The 18003-nt window shown below is 28.2% G+C and overlaps 1 protein-coding gene across 1 annotated transcript; it reads right to left on the minus strand.

The window, feature by feature from the left end:
• Positions 1–5010: 5010 nt before the first annotated feature.
• Positions 5011–9002, minus strand: LOC129298839 (protein PNS1-like). The gene is made up of 5 exons (XM_054937282.1): positions 8844–9002; positions 8341–8718; positions 7230–8138; positions 6476–6709; positions 5011–5544 (listed from the first exon to the last, which is right to left on the minus strand). The coding sequence occupies exons 1-5, from the start codon at positions 8859–8861 to the stop codon at positions 5380–5382; spliced, it is 1704 nt and encodes a 567-aa protein (XP_054793257.1). The 5' UTR covers positions 8862–9002; the 3' UTR covers positions 5011–5379.
• Between the last annotated feature and the right edge of the window lie 9001 nt (positions 9003–18003).

Genomic DNA, 18003 nt, shown 5'->3' on the forward strand with positions numbered 1-18003 from the left:
AAAGTCTTGTGTCCAAAAAATATGGACTAAATTTTTTTAAAATTTGAAGGTGTGGTCGGTTTATATTAATATACAAAGAGTTTATTATTAAAAATTTATAAAAGATTTATTATTGATATATAACTTTATATTATTGACAAATATAATAAATTAAATATAATATAAAATATAATAAATGTTGAACAGTTTGCTTAGGTTGGTTCTATGATATAGGTTATGTCTATAAAATGACTTCCCCACCATTCACATTCAGAAAATAACCCTGCACACCTTCTCTTCCGATCTTCCCACTCCCTCCCTGAAATTACACCCATTCCTCTAAATTGATAAATTAATTAATATACAATTGAGCTCCAATAAATACAAATTATGGGAAAATATATACTGATTGACTAATCTAATGCACTTAGCTTCCCCCTTCGATGCAGTGAGAAGAAATCTGAACCATTCAAATTTAATTAAGATGGTTCTAATTAAATATTTTTATTTTTATTTTATTTTTATTGAAGTAAAAATAATATAAATTATAAAACATTTTAATAAATATGTTTACTGATATGAATAATACAAATTTAATATATATGGTCTAAATTTAATATTAAATTTTTATAAATTACCTATCTAAATATATTTTGGATGGTGCAAATTTATTATTATATTTTTTAATATTAAGTTTGGAAAATTTATATTAAATCTAAATTTTTTAAACTGGTGAATAAATTTATTAAATTTTTTATAATTTAAATATTTTTTATATTAATAAAAATGTTAACAAAAATATTAAATTTAGATCATTTAAATTAAATTTAAATGGTTTAAATTTCTCTTCAGTTAGAGGAGATACAGTGTAGGCTTCCCTCCAAATTCCTCTCTGATAATTCATCCAATTGATCTTATCCTATTTCCTGTTTCTCTGATGGGCTTTAGCCCATTTCTTCCAGATTTGTATAAGTTTGTCCATCAGAGTAGCCCATAACATTTATGGGTTCTATTTTCCTAATGTTGGAGTGAAACTCCGAAACAAAATTCCACAATTTATTTTGGTCAGTAGCGTGAAAAAAATTAATTTTGCCAATTCTTTTTATGCTCGCATCACGAGTTCGAGCAACACAGGAGATAAGTGTTTTGATGTTTGCCAATTCTTTAAAAAAAAAAAAACCCCATTTTGGTCACACAATTTCGGACATTACCATAATTTGGCCAGTGCAGAGCTAGTTAAGATAGATTACATGAGGCCAGAAATAACTTGTTTCATTAGGGCAAAAAAGAAGGTTATGAGAGAAGCTTCCCAGATAAGAGCTTAGGATATCCCAAAAAAAAAAAAAGAAGTAAGAAATAAAGAATGAGAGAATAACAAACGAGGACCTTGTAAAATATTTCTAATAAATATGCCTTAATGGTCAATGAATAATGAGATGGATGTGTAGAATTGAAATCTTTAAAATATAAGAGAAGTTTGTGTTTTGTGATTATTAATTTTATGAGAAGTGTGTCTAAGTTTTTGAAATAGAATAAGATGTGTTTGTTTTAAGATAAAAAAGAAAGAAGGTCAAATATTTTACTCATTGTCAAATAAACAAACTAGAACAGGTTAGTTCCTAACTCATGGTTTGGTTCGGATTGGATGAAATTGTTTGCAGTCTTGTCCAACTTGACTTTGGATCAGCACTATCCACGAAACTGACTTGGTGGTCTAATCCTCCAGAATAGAACTTCTAAATTCTCCTTTTTCTCCGTTTCTAACGATTTTATTTATTTATTTATTTATTTTGGTTTCTTACATTTCCTTCAATAGGAAACAATCTTGTTAAAATCACTGTTGGTCATTAAATATAATTATCTCTCTTAATGAAAATTAAAACTTTAGTTCATCATATTGTGAAGGAATAATCCTTTTCACTAGATTCAACTTCTAATAACAATTTGAACTTTTAATGTCATAACTTCTTCATCAAAGCAATGTCACCTTTTAAGTAAATAAATGGTAGCAATGTTATCTCTAAGGTTAAGTTGACAAACATTAATTGTTAACTTTGTTGAGTCATACTTAATGACAGTATTGCACAATTTAATTAATTCAAAGATAATATTACTATTATTTGAGTCGAACTAATTTCTGAGTCAACAAAGTTAACTAATGACATTTGTTGATTTAACATTAAGGACAGTATTGTTATGATTAAATGCTTCGAGAGTAACATTGTTGTGATAATTATGTAAAACATTGGATATTCTTACAAAAAATAGTTCAATCATAAAAATAGACCTTTCCCCAATTTTGTTCAGTCACGTAATTCATTGATTTTCTCATTGCTGAAGTAGTTAAAGAATTACCCGTTACAGTTTTTTTTTCGGCTGCGAGAGATCAGATTAAAAATAAAATTTATATTAAATGACAAAATTAATTTTCTTGAAAAGAAATTGCACCTTGTACCCTCCAGTGAGTGAATAAATCCAAGAAAACGATGAATAAGATGTTGATTATTCTACTTAAATTGATCCCCTAGGCTCTCTTTGTGTTTTTTTTTTTTTTTTTAAATGCACGCTCTGATAAGCAATGCACTAGTAATTAAAATATTGTTGCGCGTGCATGATAACACGTGACCGAAAAGTGATCAGATTGAGCTTGCTAGATCCTTGAAAATTACAACACGGAACCCCATATACGTTATTTTAAACGCATGGAGATTTTTGTCGTTTTCTCAACAGAAAGTGATGTGATACAATTGTAAAAAGATGTCCTAAGAAGAATTTGTAAAATACGCTTACATGACACATATTATATTAAAATAATAATAATAAAATTTCTTTTAAAATTTGTATATTTCAAAATTTTATAATTTTTTTGAAGTTTTTGAATATTTTTTCTATGTTAATAATTTTTTGGTTAATATAAAAATAACAGGTTTGGCTTTATTTTTTTAATTAATTTTTTAAACAATCACAATTTTTATTGTATGAGTTATAAAAACTGAATAAAAAATTATAACTTTTCACACAAAATTTTTTTTACAAGTGATAAATAATTTCTGAAAATAATCATTTTCAATCATAGCTTTTATTAAAGCAATTACAACTTTAATTTTACAAATTATAAAAATTAAATAAAAATCACAACTTTCAAATGTAATTTCTTTTATTATTGACATTCAATTTTTGAAAACAATCAATCATAGTTTTTATTTAAGCAATTACAATTTTTATTTTGAGAATCGTAAAAATTAAATAGGAAATTGCAACTTCTCTAATAAAATTTCTTTTATTATTGAAATTCAAGTTCTAAAATTACTATTTGCAATTTTTGTTTAAGCAATTATAACTTTTATTATGTGAATTATAAGAATTGAAAAAAAAATACAACTTCCCACATAAACCTATTTTTTTTAAACAACGGACAATTTAATCATTTAACCTAAAATTATTAATATTAGAAAGGTACCTAAAAAATTTAGATAAATTATGACATTTTGAGAGATTTAATTATTATTTATATATTTTAGTGAGATTTTATTATTATTTTTCTTATATTTTAATTATCATTATACATACACACACCCCTCCTTTTTATTCACATATATTCTCATATCTAAATGAAAAGAGAAAATCACTTTCAAGTTCCATATCACAAATTTAAATACAAAAAAGTCACATGAAATAATAAAATCACTCTAAAGTTTCAAGTTCTTTACAAAATTATCAATTTATTACTACATTAAAATTTTCAGTTACCGTTGGATAGTTATTAGTGAAGTTGTTCAATTGACAACTAAGTAAACAATAATTAACAATTATATAATAGAAATTGATAGCTTTAGCAAAATACATGGGAGATGGGATTTCAAAGTAATTTATTTATTTTCTGAATTTTTTTTCATTTATTATTATTTTTTTGTATGGGAGTTTAAAGTGGTTTTCCCAAATTAAAAAGAAACGAAGGTGTATTTAAAATAATAAAAAGGAAAAGGAAAGAAGGAGTCAAGAAGGTACCAAAAGTCTCCATAGAAATGACCCATAGGATGAATCTTGTCTAAACATGATGTCATTCTGAGGTTCAATTGTATGGAAGAAATATTAAATTTTCTGGGCGTTTCCCTTTCGTTTTCTGGGAAGAAAAATTTGAAGACGGAATGATGAGTAGGCCATTCCCTGTTGGTGCCTTTCGTTTTCAATCTTATCTCTTCTTTTTTAACCCACAGACACAACAAAACCCTAAACAAATGGACTTTTCAAATTAAATGCAACCACATTCCCAGTGAAAACAATACGTCTAACATTCCTTTTAGAAAGTGGCGTGAAAATGTTGTCGCACCATTGAACATATCCAAAATGACTATTATCCTGTAAAATACAAGATAATTAATCATATTTTGTTGTGAACACGCTTTGTTTACTTAATAAAAAAAATAACTTAAATATAATAAGTTGGATTTAATAGAAGGAACTATTTTCTCATAATGTGATGAACCAAAATTCAAATATTCACTAAAAAATATTCTCACATTTAATACACAACCGCACCTTAAATAAAATTGTCTCTAATAAGAACATACATATGAGTAGTTAAAAAAAAAACTTAAATATTACTCTCTAAATTGCTCAAATATATATATATATATATATATTTGAAAGCATGCAAAGTCTTTAAACTTTTTTCAGTTACCAATTAAATTCATGAAGTTTAATTCATAACTTATTCATTGTAGTTTTTTTGACTCAAAATGACTTAATCCTTATAACTATTTTAAATTTTAAGTAATTTTAAATGCAGGCATAATACCTGAAGAAGGACGTGATCGAACCCGAAACCTAATGCCACAAAAGGCACATCTGGTGATTCTAGAGCCAAGGGTCTTTGGCCATTTTTTTACTTTAAAAATCAGATAAAAAAACATTTTGAAATTTTCTTTTATTTTGTGTATCAATTATCAAATATGCATGCAGATTATTTCCAGTTACATGAATTTTATTTATTTATTTTATTTTTCAAGAAGAGCTTCCTCCTTCCTGTGATTTCTGAGAACAAAAAAATTGTGGGATTTCACCTTATAGGGAATATCCAACAAACAAAAGCAGAATATACATAGTACATGGCCACCGCGCGCCACCACAAAGACACTTTGCCTCTTAGTGGCCTTGTTCATTGATTCAGAAATTTCATTACTCACCACATTCCTTCCAATTCAAAACTCCATTAATGGCTCAACTCTTTTTATTATTTATTTTTCATCAATTTAGATCATTCCCACCATAACCACCTCCTCAAGCCATCAAGGATTCTTCTCAGACTTCAACCAAGTTGATGGTTCGGTAGGTCAGGATTATGGAACCCCTTGAAGCCTCTTCCTCCTCCTCCTTCTCCTCTGACTAAGCCCTTGAACTCTAGAGCGGTACTCGCGGTGTTCTCACGGCGACTTCCTTGTTAGTTTCTAACAAGTTGAGACGGTCCTTGATTGTTTTATCAAACAGTCTGTTCTCTGGGTTCTCTGCATAGCATACATAGTAACAACTCACACAAGCATGAGGCACTGCCATGGCAATCCTTGTCTGCATGGTCAATATTTTTGAATTATCAGTTACAACATCTGATTCTTAATAAATTAATGCCAGATTCTGACGTAGATCTAGGCTGAAAAGGATATCAGAAAATCAAGTATAAGAACAGTCTTTAAGCATATCAAACGTGGGTCCCTTTGAAAAGTGTATAGCTGATATAGTACATATACTTATTAGTCTCAGCATGCTTAAATCGTTTTATTAATCTTCAGTATAAAACATATAATCCCAAGAGATTCTCTCCATTAACATATGAGATTCGATCACATGTTAATCACTCATTATAAAGTAAAGTAAAGTACATATCAACGTGGGTCATATTTAGCGCCAAAAAAAAAAAAAAACCCAAAGTGGGTCATACTAACTAACTACTAATATGGGAGAATATCAATGAAAGATCCAGAAAGAATTTAAATTTTTAAAGGAACACCGAACAGATATAGTACTTGTTAATTTCACCTTTGCTAACTCTTACCTGTCAAAAATCCTTTTAAGAAATTAAACTTATTCAGGAATCCTTCACTGATATTCTCCCTAATTTGGGTTTGTATAATATATATATATATATATATATTTTACTACATCTATCTGATTCCAATATTCCGTATTGTTGGGTCAGATTTGATCATTATTAGACCTAATTGGAGATTGCTATCTCGATGTATTTTTTTAGTTGCAAGATTCAAATCCTCAAGTTTGCTTGAGAATCGAATTTCTTCCATTCAACCCATCCACAAGTGGTAATATGCTCATTTTATTATTCCACCTACCAATCTTTTAAAAACCGGATATACTTGAGAACTTTTCTGATTTAACAAATGAAAGTTGATCACGTGCAAATTACGCGTAACAAAGTAAACAGTGTATTTTGTGTGTGTGTGTGTGTGTTATAAAATAAAGTGGTCAAACAAGGGGCACTAACCAAAAGGTATCCAACGAAGAAAGTAAGAACGGAAAGGGTAGCTGTGAAACTTTGGTGAACTTTGGCAGTCCAAGCAGCCACCACAATGACACATATGGAGCCACTGCAAACTCCTGAGAGGAAGCAGATTGAGCTTGTTATATCAGAATCCACAACTTGTTCCATTTTTTCTTTCCGAAAGAGGGCCCACGTGTCTTGAGATGCCATCACAAATCCTTTCCCATACGCTGCTATCTGCAAAATATTAAGTCATTTACCCAGATCAGTAATCCACACAAGTGAATGTTAATTGGGTTGATATCAGGATTAGCCGTTTTAAATACTTTTATAGAACAGTGGTGAGGACCACAATAATGATGTGTAGTTTTCAGATAGTGATGGCTCTCTAATGCCAGCAAAGTTTGACAGGTCAAGCGGGACCAGATAAAAAGCTGCCAAAAGAAGTAGAGAAAAAACTTGAAAAAGTGTTTATGCAGATAAGTTTAAGCAAAAGATCAAGATCATATGCATAATCAATGGTTATTCATTGCTAAAACTTCTTAACACGTAATCTACAGGCTATTTAGCTATACTCGACTATAGAATTACTTGATATACTCAAAGGGATTAGGCCCATTTGTTGGTAAGGCTAGTTTATTTTTCTTTTTATTATAAGAAACGCTGGAGGAATAAAATATTAAATGCATCAGGCTGATGTAGGTAAGTGAGTTGTATAGACAACTTAGAGAGGGAATTCAGTTATGTGTCATGTTACCTGTACATAGGCCCAGCCATTACCATTTCTGAAAATGGACTCCATAACTCTGAGACAACAATGAGCACAACAAAACATGAACTCATCCTCTCCTTCAAGCAAATTTAAACCCCGGGCAACGATTCTGAGAGCTTCGATTGTTGGAACAAAGAGAGAGCCTAAACAAGCGCTTCCAAGATTCCTTGTTAATGCTCTGAGAAAGCAAAACTTAGTGCTTGATTGCATCCCTCTGAGATAATACAAGGCAATTACCCTACTAACAGTGATGTTAACAACATTCCTGAAGACCTCTATAGTCCAAGCCAAGCTCAACATCAACACCATTATAATCAACGGAGGAACATAAAAATTCAAGGCTCCCATCACAGCTACAGTCCACAGAGTCATCCAGAGGAATGAAGCACCAAGCACACAGTAAGTGGGATAATTCAAATCTGGGAATTTTGCTACTGGCAGAAGAGATAGGCTCAAGATCTTACAACAAAACTTAATTCTATTGTAAACCCAACAGGCATACAAGCCATTGCCTATTGAAAAAGCAATCAAACAAACTCCAACACCATTAGTGGAAGGTCTCTGGAAGCAAAGAAGAAGGACTCCAGCTGCAAGAGACATCAGAAACGAGCACCAGAGTATGAAATGAACCATAAAAGTAGGCCACTTCCTTATTGCTTTCTGCCATATAAATGCTAGAGTGATGCTAATAAGGCATGCAGCTTCCACTTGTGGCAGAAAGAACTTTAAAACCCTTTTCTCTTTCCTTCTGATAGAACCTGGTGCTTGGATTAGCCCTTGGATTCCCTTGAAAATAAGAAAGCAAACCAGAACAACAGCCAAAAAGAAGTGGAAAAGGAAGAGAAACAGGGATATTCTGTTGGTGTATCTTCTCGAATTCAATGTCACGGGTCGCTGTAAAAATTAAAATAAAAAAATTATAAAAAGGAAACAGAATCCTGAGAAAGGTAACATCAGCTCTTCAAGAATCTACCAATAAATTCACATACGTGAACAAGATTTTTGAGAAAGATTCAAAAATACCAGGTCCTCTTCAAGAAAAAAAAATGTCAAATTCAGAAAACTAATTCTCTGAAAATATAAAAGTAAAGCTTACCTGTGGCTGCAGGGTTGGAACAGAGCGAGGCTGAGAAGGCTGAGATTCAGGAGGAGGAGGAGGAGGAGGAGGTGGATGAGGATGAGGAGGAGCAGGAGCAGGAGCAGGAGCAGGAGCAGCAGCAGCAGGAGATGCAACTCTGGTATTGCTGTTAATTACAATCCTCAAAGGGTTCGTGGGGTTCAATCTATGAAACATCGAGTGCTGAAATTCTTCATGAGCATGACGATTTTCGACATTATTATAATTGGTCTGAATATCTCTCTCTTCGAAATTCACTTTACCCTTTTCCAAATCCTTAGCCTCTTCTTCCTTTTCCTCCTTGTTTCCATTTCCTTCTCTCACTTCAGCTTCTGCTTCACTTCCTCCCTCAACAACCTACCACCACACAGCCAACAAAAAGGGAGGAAAAAAGAATTAGAACTTCGCAAAAATAGCAAAACCACTATGAAGCTAAGAAAAATACAGCAATCAAAACATGCAAAGCAAAATCTTTAGCTCACAGGTTGTTCAGCACCCATTTAAAAGTCAAGAGTCCTTCAGTGGCGGTGGCGGTGGTGACGGTGGCGGCGGAGAGTGACGGAGACGGCGTCGCTGATGGTCTCTGGAATGTTTTACTTGTCTTAATGAGGGGTGGATTCTGTGGTAGATGACGTTATTTGTTTTAGCCCGTTATTTTGTTCACTAGGCTTTTTCACACCATGCCCCATAGTATCAGAGCATGTGAGACCCACAATTTAACTATTTAATATCAAACACGGCAGAGTAAATTATTTATCTTTTCCATGACTTTTAGCTAAATTACATTTTATGTCATTTGTTTTTAAAAGGAAGAACGACATTTAAGCCCCTCTCAATAAAATTTATTAAAATAAGAGCTTATTAATTTTGTATCAGATATTATATTATAAAAATATATATATGTTATTATTAAAAGGTGAACCTTAACTTGTACTCCTTCGTTTTAAATTATAAGACACTTTTAAAAAAGTTTTTCCTTCTCAAAATATAAGACAACCAAAATATAAGACAGATTAAGGTTTCATTAAATGTACCAATTTTAATATAATCTTTTCTCTCTCTATAATTAATTTTCATCACTTTTCTTTTCAATATATTAAATGATATATATTTTAGGAAGTTTATATTTTTATTTTAAAAAAATAAATTATTAAGTGTATTAATGAGGTTTATTGGCAAGTAAAATTTTATCTAAAAGTATTTATAATATGAGACAGAGGGAGTATTTTTTGTGGGGAATGTAATAAATTAAGGTTCAACTTTTAACAAGATATACATATTTGATGAGAATATAAAATTTATGACCCTTATTGTAATAAATTCTCTTGAGAAGGTTATAAATGTAATTCTTCCTTTTTAAAATGGATGATTCACAAATAATAATTAATGTCAATGTTAGCTTGTTAAACTCGTGAGTTTAAATAAATTTATAATAGAAATGTAAATTTAAATAGTAACTTATAAAGTTTACTTTTATTAAAAAATAACAATTGAAAGCATATTATTAAATAATTAAAATATAAAATATGATTATAATATATTTGATTTAAATATATTTTAAATATAAAATCATTAAAATTAAATCCACCTAGGTTAATAGATTATCATGTAAAATTTAAAAATTTAAAAATAAGGTAACATAACAATTATTTTTGGTATTTGTTGTTTTGTTTTTTATTAATATTAGTTTTTTCTTTTTATGTTTTTTCTCTTCATACCAGGTCCTGTCACCTTTATGAATAGAGTTCTACATACTATATACTTAATTCACTTAACTTAGTAAAAAAATTGGCGAGTTCAGCAAGTTTAATTAAGTTTGCATCCAATTTAAGTTTATAAATTAGTTGATACAAGTTTATAAGTTAAAAACATAAAAATAATAAACTCTTAAGTTTAACTAAATTTATATCTAGTTCGAGTTTATGAAGTTGATATAATTTTATAAATTAAAAATATAAAAATGTTAAAATTAAATAGTTAACTCAAGAGTTTGAGAACTATTACTCTGATCATGGATATTGATTTTTTTTTTTTTTGCCTCCAGTTTCTATGTTATAAAATTAGGACAAATAAGTCTTAGCATTTTTAAAGATCTAAATTATATGTTTTTCTTTTAAGATATAAAAGTGTTTAAAAGATGAGAAATGATAAGTTTATCCTAGAAAAATATTTTAAGTCAATATATTTAAATGTCATTGAATTTAACATAAATTATATATTTATAAAATTGATTATCTTTTGAGTTAATTGAATAAGCAAGCAATATTTATTATGTTGCATAAGTAGTAAGCATAAGGATGTTTCTAGTCAAAATAAATGTGACTGTAACTTTCCTTTTATTATTGTATGTTTGGCTGTAACATATCTTTGTATCTTGACATCTCTCAAAGAAGACGGAAATATTGCATCTATAATTTAAATTTCATTAATTATTTTATAATTATATTAAAAATAAAATTACAATCATCAATAAACACTAGTTCTAGTGAAAGAGACTATATCAATTTAAACATTAAATTTTGAGTTTGTGTCTGTACAAATAGAAAAAAAATCCTTCAAATAATTATCTTCAATTGAGCCTGATAATATTCAAATATCACATAATCAAGTAACCATGTAAAAATAAAATTAGCAAAACTATGTCAAGTGTCTTTACTAACTAACTACTTGGTTAAGTATTTTATGTTATGTGAAATTATAATCATATAAAACTATCCAATCTTTTGGCAGGACAAGTCTAATATTCTTAATAGCGCTTATCAAAAAATAGAATCTCACACTTTTTCTAGTAATCAAATTCAAAGCATTGAGAGTTATTGAATATGATTACCTTCTCAAACCCGCTTGATTCTAATAAATCTTGAAAGTTGAAATCCTAAGGATTGTCAAAGTGAGGCGCTTGGGAGAAAACTTCAACTTTAGACGAAGGCCACCACCTTGATACCTCCATTACTTAAAAAAAAAAAAAAAAGCACCACTAACAGCTTGTTATCTGCGATACATTGAACCTTCCCAATTCCAAAGGTTAATACAAAAACACAATTAAGCTTCCCTGCATTGGTTTCTCCCTCTTGTTGATAAATCTATAGTTGTTACACCCTCGCCTTAGGGGGATAAAACTATTACTATTCATATGTATTTGTAAATAAGGGTGGTTTGTGGAGGAGCAAAACCTGCTCTATTGTAACTCCCTTGAACCAAAAAGGAGATCTGGACTAGAATAGACCTTGCAGAGGAGCAAAACCAACTTCTTTATAAATAATTCTATATCTAGTTATTCATAAAATTGGAGAACACTTTCTCAGAGGAAAAAACTCCATTCTATGATAATTTTGAGTCATATTACTACTTTTAAGGTGTAGATTTTTTTTTTTTGGCTTGCAAATAGTTTTTGGCTTTAGCTCCTCCAATTTTTCAAGTCCTTAACCTAAATTAATCTAGTCAACAACTTTAGGTACCTTTTTGGGGTATCTCTTTCTTGAAGAATTTTAATTACTGTTATATATCTTGAGTTTGAACTCAAGACTTTTAATTAAGTTAAATTAACCCTTAACCAATTGATCCAAATAACTAGTGGTTTTGGCCAATAGTATGATGCACTCTCTTGTTTCTTAATATAATACAAAATTTGAAAACTTTTTGCTCATCGATATAGGATGGAATTTGAGTATTAGTGTTTTTTTATTCCTTATTTTATTATCATTATTTGAATTTCTAACTATAATTTGTTATGGTTATTAAACGCAAAGAAATGTAAGATTGGAAAGCTATTTTTTTAAAAATAATTTTAAGATTATAACTAAGTCTAATAACCTAATTTGTTATAGTCAATAAGCTTGCATAGGTAGGTAAAATAAAGAGGGAAAAAACACTTTCAATGTTAAATAGTCTTCTGACCTTATTATAAGTTATTTTTAATATCTTTCAGTGGAATAAAAAAAATCATAAATTTCATTAATTTTGTTTTAAAATTTAACAAGTTTTCATCTTTACTCTTAATAAATATTTTTAAATTCATTATTGATATTTTCATTCCAAACATTTAATAAGGGCAAAAATATAAAAAAGAGTATTAAAAATTGATAAGCGTTTTATAACCAGGACTGAATTTTTTTATCTCTATCTTATAATAAAACTAAAGGAGTAAGAATTAAGAAAGATAATAAAAGGGGAAAAAAAAGGATATAGTGACACTTTAGGACTCCAACATTAATTTAAATGTAAATAAGAAACGTTATTTAGATATAGTGACACTAGACTCCAACGTTATTATAAAAAAAAAGACATAGTGACACTTTAGGACTCCAACATTTTACTGACATTTTTAAAAGTTAGTTAATCAACATGTGATTATTCGCGTACGAATTGAAAATCCTAAAAAGTTAAGTTGAAAGTCTTACAAGCTAATTTAGATATTTTAAAAGCTCGATTAGAATATCAAGTGTATGTTTTATATTCATCTTTTAATTTTGGTTGATTGATTTTTTTGTTTTAATGCCAGTGAAAGATTCTTAATTTGAAATTTGAAATATTGGAATATCATTGTTCTTTGGTCTCAAAGCGTCATTTACTCCTTATCAAAAAGTGTGCGCTATAACAATAATAACAGCGCAGCAGGCGCTGAGATTTGGTCGCGTGATGAGATTGGACGAAGGAGATGCGGCGTGTGATGGTGAGATCAACGGATTGAGATTGGATATGGTGTGACTGTTGATGACCGAGAATAACTACTAGATTCCCTAAGGAAAAGATAAATGGACCCCACGGGCTAATTTTCACTGTAAAAAAATAATAAATACTTCAGAGCATCCGAGGCATCAAGTGGGGATTTGGTTTTGAATAATAAATATTTAGACTGTTTGAATTTTTAACGTGGATGATCCAAATTTTTGTAAAATTTATTTTTCATTTTATTTAGATTTATTATAAAAAATTATAAAATTTTAATAAATTTATTATCATCAGTTTCAACAATACATATTTAATTGATGATATACTTAATATTAATTTTTAAAAAATTTTTATAAGCTGATTATTCAGATTAACGCTGGACACAGTCTGTCCAAAGTTGCCTGAATATTCAATTTATAAAATAAAAAAATAATATTGAATTGAATAATCAGATTAAATCTGTATTATCTAAATTGATATAAAATAAATTTATTAAAATTTTATATTTATATTTTAATAAATATGTAATAAATACAAAATATCGTAGTAAATTTGGACGATCCAAATTGCTTCTCATTGATGAGCATCAAAACTAACTCATCAAGTGGAGATGGAGATGTAATTAATCCAAATTACATGAGTTGAAGAAGATATAAATTGGGTTGGGTTTAATTTATTTTTATAGGTTGAAAAATTTTTAACCCACTTCAATGCTCATAGGTTGATGGGTTAAATGAACTAACCCATCAATTTATTTATTTATTTTTTATAAATTTTTTTAAAAAATTACTCATAAATAAGATGTTTTAATATGATATTACATGCAATTAAAAAAATTTACATCATAAATGTATGGGATTTATCAATTCCATCTTAATTCATTCCAAAATCTACTTGTTTTTCAGAGGTTTAGTGTCAAAAACTCCCTCCATTTTTTAGTTTTTCAATTTTATTAATTTTAATAAATAATTTGAATTAAACGGGCTAATCTTAACTAATCAAAGTTAACATTAACTCATGAGGATTGGAGTAATAGATAAAGTATAAAGACTGATACAAAAATAAAAGTACCAATACCAACAAATATATTTTTCCTAATTAATATTCACTTGTGGTGTATTTAGATTAATAAGAATTTGAATTTAAATTTGAATTTAGTTCAAATCTTTTATTTGACTATAGAAAAATTTATGAATTTGAATTTGATTCAAATCTAAATTCATTTGTTACTACAATTACTTTGTATTTTGAATTTTCTCCACACTTAGTCATTTAAAATTTCAGTTATTTTAAACGTCTCATGTTTTTGTATTTTTATTATTGATACTTTTATGATCTTTATATCTTTTCTCATATATCGTTCCCTTCTTTTATTGATTTAAAATAGAGATAAGCTTGAATTCCCAATCTTTCATTTTCATTTGGACTCTTAATTCATTTGCCTTCATTCAAATTTTTAAACCATACAAACAAAAAATATTTAAATGCATGAATTAAAATGTGAGATTTATTTATATAAAAATGTGATATTTTTAATGCAAGATTAAAATTTAATATTAAATTTAAATTCATCAATACAAACACTAGCTAAATAATTTTATAATCAAGTGTCTAGTAACAAAAATCGGAGCAAGTATTCATTGAAGTCATGTACAGTGCACATACGAAACAAATTAGCTCTGTGACCGCTAACATGCGTATGTTGGGTGGAAGAAGCTGAGAATGTAAAAAACAAATGTGCAATGTCTCATGAAATACATTGAACATGACAACATCAAGGACCATTATATTCTCTCACGTACAATGTGATAAAGTAGACTGTTGCTTTAAAACAAAAAACAAAAACAAAACAAAAGAATTATCTACACTTCAAAATTATATTGGATTATACATAATTTAGATTTGAGTTTGATCAGGCCTTAGGTACAACACAAGTATTGATTTCTATACTTTTAATATATTTTGATATTAGTTATTGTACTTTTAGTTTGATGTTCCACGTCTTTAAAGTTTCATATACTCACAATGTTAGTTCTTATCATCATTGATGAAGTTAAGTATGCTCATACGTACATAATTCTGTTTAATTTTGTTGGTGAGTTGATAAAGTTTAATAAGCTGGATATTATATGAGCAAAATGGTTACTGATTTTTCTGCATGTCTATCCTAGTTGTGTTTGTTTTCCACCTGATGCTTTATCCATTTCACATTTAGGATTTTGATTTAATATTCTACTTGTTTTGTTATCTATTCATTTTTTTTATCTAACTCATCATAATTTTAATAAGTCAATACAATAAGTAGTTTATACACATGTTAGTCACCGTCAAAGTTCTTGTAGTCATATTTAAAAATATAAGGGGTTAATGTTACAAATAAGTGAAACTTAAGGGACTTGAAATAATAAAATCAAAGTATAGAACTAATATCAAACCATATTAAAAGTATAAGGATCAAAAGTTATAATTTTATTTTTTTAAAAATATCTTATGTATTCATAAAGATTTGAATTCATTTGTTGGCTTTTAATTCATACAATGTTATAATGAATTTTATAATTCATAGTTTTATGAATTATGTGGTTAAAAAATTGTTAGTATTAATATTAAAGATAAAAACATAATATGAGTTTTATTTTTAAAAACTAGACTAGATTATGAGACACAAGCTATATATGAAAGCTGGTCTAATTAATATATAAGAACGTACCTCACATCTTATAAGGGCATAAATTTAAATTTGACTACTTAAGTAAAAATATCTCCCATGAATAATTTATAAGTGCCTTAATAAATGTTTCTTGAACTAGAGCACTTATCCTCATAACCATTACTAGTTAACTCATTTTGATGCTAAATATAAAACTAGTTCAAATTTATTTTGATTCTAAATATAATCTCACTTGTCAGTCTCCTTCATTCAATATTTTCCCTCACATTACTCTAGTTAATTTTACAGTTTTACATACTCTATTTTTTTTTTCTCACCCTTAATCATTACAAGATGAATAATTTAGGAACAATGATACACATATTTTATTGGGCAAAAAAAAATGATACACATATTTTATATAATAAATAGAAAATATCCCATTTTCTTAACTCTATCAATATATTAACTATATCCTGTATATGTTCAAAAATGGAGATAAGACAAGCAATACAAGAATTGAAATTTTTTTAACATGTGATGGACTAAAATTTATATTTTTAATAAAAAATATCTATATTTAATATGTGATTCTACCTTAAATAGAATTACGTTCCATATATAATGGTGTGTAATGAAAGAAATGAAATGGTTATAAAAACATGCGTGAATTAGTTTATGGAAAAAAAAAAAAAAAGCAGGCGTGATTTACAATAAATGGAAAAGAAGTCGAAATTATTTGTTCGAGCACTGTCCACGGGGTCGGACCAAACTATTTATTATTGGTGGGGCGACCACAGTGCCTATTCAAAATGTGCACACAAACCCAGTCTCCGCGCTTTAATTTATTAATAATTTTAGTTAATCATTATTCAAGACGAATTTTGTAATCAATCATTTGTTAGATGATATATATATATATATATATATATGATATGTATTCATATTGCATGACCTACTCACGTTTTTTTTTTTTGGCCTGAACCTTACTTACGTTTTTAAATCACTTTTCTTGTCTCTTGGCTCTTTTCTGTCTAGCTTCTTAGTTCTTACTTCTTCCTTCTTAATCATATTTATCTTTTAAAATTATTTATACAGATTAAAATATATTAAAAATATGGTATACTTTTTCAATTTACCCTCTCATTTCATGCCACTAAAAATCTTATAATAACGTAAAAATTACTTCAAAAGTAAAATAAAAAACATTAATAATACTTCCTCTGTTAAAAAATAGAACATTTTTAACCGAATCTCCCATCAATAAAATATTTACTTTATTTGTAAACTAATCATATCCTTTTATATTTACCTTTATTAAATATCCTAAATAAATATAAAGTTATTTATCAATAGGATACTAAAAAAAAGACAATAATTACACTTCAAAAACTAAAAATGGGTCATATTTTTAAATATCTAACTCTTTAAAAAATACCATTATATTTTTGAATGGAGGGAGTAGTATTTTACAATTTTGAAAAGACTTGTAATATGAAACAATTTTGTTTTTCCAAACAAGATAAATAATAATAAAATGAAGAAAGTATAATTTTAAAAATTTAGCTTTAAATTTGAAAGCGTTAAAAAGTGGACAACGGACAATTATCAGTTCATCATCTCAAAGCCACTTCTTCCACGATCGAAGTTGTTGCATTCCTTTCTGAAAAATCTATGCTTAAATGAGAAAGTTAGTGCAGGCCCCAAATGTCATATTTGGTGACTTGCATCCTACTCATTCTACTTTCATTGCGACGAACTAATTTATACATTTAGTTGTTTACGCGTGGTACCGTTATCACGTACTTTACAAATATTATATTGTACATACATATAAAACTCATACATTATTTAACTTCATCATATGAACTATTTATAATAAATAAATATTGTGTGGTTCACTTATGACCCTTATCATGTTCTCAATGAACAGTGTGTTGTTTTACATGTATAGAGCAACTTATATATTGTTAAGCTTAACCACACAAACTATGTATGATAAATTAATGAGCTTCGTGTTGTTTACAAATGAATTTTATCATGTCTTTATGGACATTGTATTGTACATATACCTAAAAAATTTATACATTATTGTTCAATTTAAACTACACAAACTATGTATAATAAAAATATTGTGTTATTCATAATGAATCTTGGTCATATCCTTTATAATATTGTGTTGTACATACACCAAAAAAAAACCTTGTATATTTGAGCCAAATGCGTCTTTTTTACAAATAAACATAGTTGCATTTGTGATCTTTGGACCTGTAGAAATAGTTCATAATATATTGGGATTTTATGTGCGTGATTATTTTCAT

Source organism: Prosopis cineraria, unplaced genomic scaffold (assembly GCF_029017545.1).
Source record: "Prosopis cineraria cultivar Desert tree isolate PC_DT_omini unplaced genomic scaffold, ASM2901754v1 PC936, whole genome shotgun sequence".
Lineage (NCBI taxonomy): Eukaryota > Viridiplantae > Streptophyta > Magnoliopsida > Fabales > Fabaceae > Prosopis > Prosopis cineraria.

Bases quoted from the DNA above. Each gene is read 5' to 3' on its own strand.
- LOC129298839 (XM_054937282.1), bottom strand. The intron at 8,139-8,340 runs GTAAGCTTTACT...TAATTTTTACAG, and splicing joins TTCCAACCCTGCAGCCACAG to CGACCCGTGACATTGAATTC. The intron at 6,710-7,229 runs GTAACATGACAC...AATATTTTGCAG, and splicing joins ATGGCTGGGCCTATGTACAG to ATAGCAGCGTATGGGAAAGG.